Raw genomic sequence first — 7211 nt, forward strand, 5'->3', positions numbered from 1 at the left:
GCAGAAGCTCCTGCCTGGGTCCGCAGCTCAGTGTTGGGGCTCCTGGTGAATGGGGAGCTGGAGAGAGACAGAGAAGGATGTAGTCCTCGACAGGCCCTCAAAACTCATTAAGTGGCCTTCCAGCTGAAATAATTGCCCTCCCCTGGCCTAACATCATCTGTACAGTGATAACAGTAACATAAATGGATATAGCATAACATGGGCTTTTCAATGAAACTACACATGCCGTATCAGTGAAATAAACACAAGGAACCACTCATGGCACCCCACAACCCCCAGAACATAACAGTTCATGACATTATGCTCATCAGACCTTGTAAAAAGACGGTGCATAATCTTGCAAACAGTGCAGCATGTGTGCAAATTTGCTTATTTGGATAATCCCATTAGGATGCAATTTAATAAAGATAAATGTAAGGTACTCCACCTGGGAAGGAGGAACCCCCAGCACACCTATAGGTTGGGGAGTGTCCTTCTCCGCAGCTCGGAGGCAGAGAGGGATCTTGGAGTCATAATTGACTCCAAGATGAACATAAGCTGGCAGTGTAATGAGGCCATCAACAAGGCCAATTGCACCTTGTTGTGCATTAGCAGGTGCATGACTAATAGATCAAAGGAGGTGATGCTCCCCTTCTACGTGGCACTGGTCAGGCCGTAGTAGGAGCACTGTGTTCAGTTTTGGGCGCCGCACTTCAAGAGGGGTGCAGGGAATCTGGAGAGGGTTCAGAGGAGGCCACTCGCATGATTAGTGGCCTTCATGATAGCCCCTACGGGGTGAGGTTGAGAGAGCTGAATCTCTTCAGCCTTCACAAGAGATCTTGTGGTCACCTATAAATTTATTAGGGGAGGTCAACAGGGAATAGGGGAAGTGCTGTTTACTAAGGCGCCCCAGGGAGTGACTAGGAATAACAGGTGTAAACTAGTTGAGAGTGGATTTAGGTTAGATATTAGGAAGAAATTTTTCACAGTAAGGGTGGCCAGGTTCTGGAATGGGCTTTCAAGAGAGGTGGTGCTACCACCTAGCTTGGAGGTCTTCAAGAGGAGGCTAGATAGTCACCTGGCTGGGATCATCTAACCTTGGTCCTCTTTCCTGCCAGGAGTAGGGGGTCGGACACGATGATCCATTGTGGTCCCTTCCGACTCTACAATCTATGAATCTAGGAATTATGGTCTATGTAAATTCCAGGTAATATTACATTTCCCTGTAGTGATGTTCTGTTAGTATCTACTAGATAATTCTGGACTGTCAGTGATTTAGGGTTTTATGAATGTCTCTTCCTTTTGGCAGCACTATAAATACATTTTTATTTCACCTGATACTAGGTCTTCAGCACCAAGTGCTATTTCAATTCCCAGGGCTCATGATGCAAAGAATTTAACTTTTATAAGAGCTATAAAATGAAGCTTGATAATGTTACCTTTTTAACGTGGCAAAATATGATAATCCGCACAAGCTTTTAATTTAATTTCTAAACTTAACTGTAAAGTGTAGATATTTTTAATTCATTTTAAATATGTATGATTACTAGATCATCATTTTTCCTTCACTTTTCTGTAATAGAGATGTGAAATTCTTGTTAGCTGATCTGTACTGGCACGCACTGCCCTGAGTAAAAAAAAAAAAAAAAAAAAAAATCACTTGAGAAGTCACCTGTATACATCCAGGCTAAAATGATAAAAATAACAATAATCTCTCTCTCTAGATATATATAGGGTACACTTATGCAAACTGTGAGATGGAACTGATTTGTGGATAAATCTATAAACAAAGATTTATTACCTCTTAAAAAAAATCCTGATGTGGCTGCTCTCAAAATATTGAGGGGAGACTGAAGTGCTTTGAATTTCAGTACTAGAAATAACAAGTGCCCCTTGTGCATTGATAAAGATAGAAAGGATGATTGGTGGAAGCTGTCCAAAGTAGTGCGAAGGGTAGCCACATGTGTTCAAAATCACACCAGATTCTAGGCTTTAAAAGCCTCATCTATACTGCAGGTATTTAACATGTTAAATATAGATTAGTCCCCCCAGTAAGGCAATTTTTTTTCTTTAGAGTCAATCAAATTAATGTGGCTCTTTTGCTAAGGTAGAGCACGGCTATTTGATGTTTAATTTTTAATGTGGTATACTACTTGATTGCATGGTAGAAATGTAGTGGAATACATAAAACTTGAGCTGCTTATTTTATGAGCATTATGTTCATATAATATCTGTTCGTCAGACCAGGTTGAAGAATGTCATGAGATCATCAAAATGACCTGAAGTGGCAGACTGTTGGATAAATCTGGATTACTTTCCAGGAGAAAGAGTAAAAAAAATTAGGAAATCTGCATTGATTCTTTGGGCAAGTGAAATGGTATTATGAGATACAAATTGTATTAACATAATTACCAAATAAGGTATTTGTACTCCTTTCAATGTTGTCTGGTAATCATTTGAGATACTTTCTATCAAAAAGATCAGTTAAATGTGAAAAGGTGAATTAACAAATAAAAAGAAAGACGAAAGGTTCTGTTTCATGTATACACACTGAATATCTCCAAGAGGAATGAATCTGAGCATTCTAAAGACGTGTTGACATTGTGGGAATTCTTCAGAGACATAATTTTTTAAAAATAATTTTTGCTCAAAGTATAGAGTCATTGATGTTAGTAGCTTAGTGTTGCTGGAAAATACTCTGCAATGGTCTATGGTCTTTTCTTTTGAATGTGTTAATGACCTATTGTCCCTTGTTTTTGGGTGGGTTTTTTGTCCCTTATATGCAAGAGCTGATGCTTAGATATTTTTTTTCTGGCCGGTTAAGACTTGCCAAAAGTATCTGCTGCTGGGGAGATTATTGCTAAAACGCTTAGAAGGAAATGTATAGAAAAAGACATTATATTACCTATTGTATTATCATAGTGTATTTTTTCTCCTGCTGTTAAGATAATGTCAGTATATATTTATTTGAAGTTTGTGTTTTAGCCATTGTTCTACAGTTTTGTAATGCTGTATAAAAATGATTGAATTAAAAACTCTCTTGATCCATAAAGTGCTAGCTTGGGGCTGACTACATGCCTCATCGTGCAGGCCACCATGAAGGAAAAAGCAAATGTTAGGCACAACTTTGTTTCCCTACTCCAGCTACTTGTACTGTGGGTAGCAGTTCCGAGGAAAGAGGAGCCTCTGTGATTGTTCACTTTTTTCTTCCTTTCTATTAAAGAAAACATGTTAAAAAAACAACCCCCCAAAACAAACAAACCAAAAAACCCCAAACCCCAAACAAACCCAAAACCAACCAAATCCTTTTTAGCTAGTGTGGCTATGATACAGGAATATGGCATACAAGAGTTTTTGCCTTGAGTTAATTGATTGTCAGTTAATTTGAGACAGCTAATACTTTTGAATTGGTTACTCAAGTAATTCCTGAAGCACTAGTACCTTTCTGTGCATATGGATATAAACAAACAGGGAATGAGTGGAATTTGCGTTTGTGCCCCTTCCACATCAGTCAGGCTAACTGCACTAGTAAATTAGAAGCAATGTGGGGTACATGAAACACAGATTGCACCTAGGGAACAGATTGTGGCTCTTTGGCCCCTGGTAGATGTTACACTATTTAACTGTGTCTTAAATAGTAACCCAGCCACGCATTCAAGTGTTTCATGGTATGACAAAATGGGAAGCCAGTCATAAAATTATTCCACAAAATACAATATTTACTCAAATCAAAGGCAAGGTTTTTTTTCCAGTCAGTCAGCATGGGGGAAAAACATGCCTCATCTTGGATTTGAGTAACAGCTCTCAGACTCTGCCCTGGCCTCGGGCCTTTGGCCTAGCCTGGAGCTTGAGCTGAAGCTGCCAGGGCTGCTGCTGCAGCTTGGAGTCAGCAGCCATGTAGTCCTCAGCAGCGGACTGAGTGTAGGTCAAGGGCCAGGCATAGGGTCAGGGATCAGGTGGGGATGCGGCAGCAGCACCCCTTTCCTCAGGGTACAAATTACATTCAGACTCTTAAGGGGAGGTCTGTGGTGGTGGCAGCCAGAAGCTGGAAGGAGCCACTGCCTGAGTTGCTTAGAAAGGCACGGTGCAGGCCAGGGCTCTTATCTCTTATGGGGGGGCTCTCATGGGAGGTATCTCTAATGGGAGGGGGCTTGGGGGGCTCTTGTCTCTTTGGGAGGCCTGAGCCCCCCCCCCAACCTTACCCCCCCCTGTATTTCAAACCCTGCCTTCTCCCGGACTTTGAGATTAGGGCAGGGATTATGCAGCAGTGTGGGGAGTCAGGGATTGGGAGGGTCAGAGACTGGGTGGGGAATGGGCAGCAGTGCAGGTCAGAAATTAGGTGGGGCATGGGGTAGCAGCATGGGTCAAAGGATTGGACAGCAACATGTGCTACTGCCCCATCCTGAAACTGTGCTACTGCCCCATCCCGCACCATGGGCAACAGTGTGGGTCAGGGAGCCAATTTCCCAGCCATTGGACTGTGATGTAGCCGAAGCTGCAGTTGGCCAATTTTTCCGTGAGATGATCATGGGACACCTTATCAAAGGCTTTTTTAAAATCAAGATATATGAGGTTAATCTCTTCTCCCTTGTCCAGGTGATATATCACCTGGTCATAGAAGGAGATGAGATTGGTCAGGCAAGACCTACTCATAACAGACCCATGCTGGCTATCCCTCAGGATGTTGCCATCAGCCAGTTTGTCAAGAATGGTCTCTGATAATTTTTTCCAAAATCTTCCCTAAGATAGAGGTCAGGCTGATAGGCTTGTAGTTCCCTGGATCTACTTTCCCCCTTTCTTGAAGATAGGCACCACATTGGCCTTCTTCCAGTCTTCGAGCACTTCACCTGAGCATCATGAGTTCTCGAAGATCTGTGCTAGTGGCTGAGCTATGATGCCTGCCAGCTCCTTAAATACCCTGGGGTGTAAACTGTCTGGGCCAGCTGATTTGAAGGTGTCCAGCCTGTCAAGGTGTTCCTTCACATGGTCTACATTGATGAAGGGTAACCCTGGCCATCCCGTGCCATACTGAGTAGGGCTGTCCCTTGGGGCTGGTGAAAAACCAACACAAAATACCCGTTAAGCAGGTTGGCTTTTTCCTGGGCGTCGGTTGTCAGTTGTCCCATCTGGTTTAGCATGGGTCTAGTGTTACCCTTGCGTTTCCTCTGGCTCCTCACCTATCTAAAAAAGGACTTTTTATTGTCTTTGATATGTGTAGCCAGTTGGAGTTCAGTTGCAGCCTTGGCTTTTCTGGTTCGTTCCCTACAGGTCTGGACCACTGCAGAATACTCCTTCTTTGGGGTGAATCCAGTCTTCCATCCTTTATAGGTCTTTCTTTTTAGGTGCAGGAGGTCCACAAGTTCCCTGCAGAGCCAAGGGGCTGCTGTGACTTTCAGCTGCCTGATTCTGGGGTCTTTGTGTGCTGGGGCCTTAAGAAATCATGTGTGCAGCCCAGTTGCATGCATGGTTTTCTGACATCCCATTGTGTGGAGTTCTGGGTGCCGGTTGGAGACCTTGGTGTCATTCTGGGGATGAGGCTGATGATCAGCTTGGAACTGTACTGGAGTCTCAGACTAGCTCGACTGTGGTCCTGGGGCTGAAACTGACAATATGCTGATTGTCAGTCTCAGCCTTGGGACCCCACCAGAATCTCAAACTAGCTCTGATGCAGTCTCAGGGCTGAGACTGACATTGAAGTGATTGTCAATCTCAGCTCTGGGAATGCACCGCTTCCAATTTTCGGTGCAGGGGGAGCCCGGGATCATGATCCCAGACTCCCACTGCACTGGCAAGTATTAATGGTGTGACTGGAATCTGATCCCCCCAGCTGAAAATCGCACATCCTGCCATCCATGTGTGGCATGGCAGGAAGCGTGATCGCTGGGACCAGGAAACAGATCCCATTGTGCCATTAAATGAATTGTGCCGGGGTCTTAATGCCTGCACTTCTCTTGACTTCGAGAGGAGCCCAAGAATCATACTGTAAGCTGAACTAGTTTATGAGAGAAAAAATAGGTTCAGCAATGGGTTATTGTAAAACATTGTTGTGTTTTCAAAGGATTGTTCCCTAGATTCTACTGCAAAGCAAGTAGACATTTTAACTGCATTCCAACGAGGAAAGGGAAAGGAACATAATGAACAGAATCTATCAGAATGCATATCAGTGTACAGTTCCTCCGACTCTGAGTTAGAGTTAAGAAGCCTAGCTATTCTTAAACGTATTGCTAGTTGAATGGTTCCAAAAGCCTGATAGAAAATCCCTTTTTAGAATAAATCCATGGCATTATATAATTGGTTAATAATAATGATGATGATGATGATGACTACTTAATAATAATGGCTACTGTCACCAACAGCTTTGATATCTGCAACATCTACTCTACATTGAGAAAATTTGCCTCAGCTATGCAGCCTAAATTTATATGAACTAAGCAGTAATACAGGTCACTCACTCAATGCATGTAAAATCTAAACTCTGATTCCAGTGGCCAGATTGAATCAGTGTAATGGTTCCAACTCTCCAAACGAAAGTCAGTTAATAATGATCAGGTATGGACAAAAGTCCAAAGTCAGGTAGTCTCAATCTCATAAAGGGTGAGAGAAAAGAAGCATCATGTTAGTCTAGAAAAAATTTGCTTTTTTGGGGAGTACCTATGGTGCTTTATCATTTCAAGACAGTAGTTAAAAACTGATCTCAGTAAGCAAGAGGATCATTCCTTCTTTCAAAACAAAAGAGTAGAGTTAGTTGAAAAAGCCAAATATATTTCATGAAAAAATGTAGAAGGAACTAACAAAAAACTCAAAAATTTTCATAATTTTTTTGGATAAAATATATTAAACCTATACTTTTAAAATGTATGACAGACGTTTTCAAAACGTTATATTTGTGGGAGAACTAAATTCCATTTTCCAGTTGAGAAAGTGAGCAGGCAAGGGTGAGAAAAAGAATGAGAGAGGTTTTTGCTTTCTCCTTTCCTTTCATTAAAATATGGCAAGAGAGCATAAGAAAGACAGAGAACTTTTGCTACCAGAATGAAACTTAAAATTGAAAATTGCAACACAGTTATGTGCATCTACCTCACAGAAACAAATGATGCCATCCGTTAGTAAAATAGCTGGGCATTTAAAGAGCTGGTTTGAGCTGTTTGGTGATTCTAGTACAGGGGTGGGCAATTATTTCAGCCCCTTGAGGGCCTGCTGCCTACTGTTGCCACTGGCTGGGTGTGGGTGGG

The 7211-nt window shown here is 42.4% G+C and overlaps 1 protein-coding gene across 7 annotated transcripts in view; it reads left to right on the forward strand.

The window, feature by feature from the left end:
- The window catches only part of WDR25 (WD repeat domain 25), a 62345-nt gene that overhangs the window by 36658 nt on the left and 18476 nt on the right, over positions 1–7211 (forward strand). Inside the window, exon 3 of one of the 7 annotated variants that reach the window (XM_025191219.1) lies at positions 2222–3019. The exons of 5 other annotated variants lie outside the window; for them this stretch is intronic. In XM_025191219.1, the coding sequence (XP_025047004.1) occupies positions 2222–2257 (36 nt within the window). In that variant the 3' untranslated portion in view covers positions 2258–3019. Of the gene's footprint in view, positions 1–2221; positions 3020–7211 lie in introns of those variants that run through there. One more of the 7 variants, XM_025191218.1, reaches the window with a different exon arrangement.

The sequence above is a fragment of the Alligator sinensis genome, unplaced genomic scaffold (assembly GCF_000455745.1).
Source record: "Alligator sinensis unplaced genomic scaffold, ASM45574v1 scaffold1385_1, whole genome shotgun sequence".
Classification (NCBI taxonomy): Eukaryota; Metazoa; Chordata; order Crocodylia; family Alligatoridae; genus Alligator; species Alligator sinensis.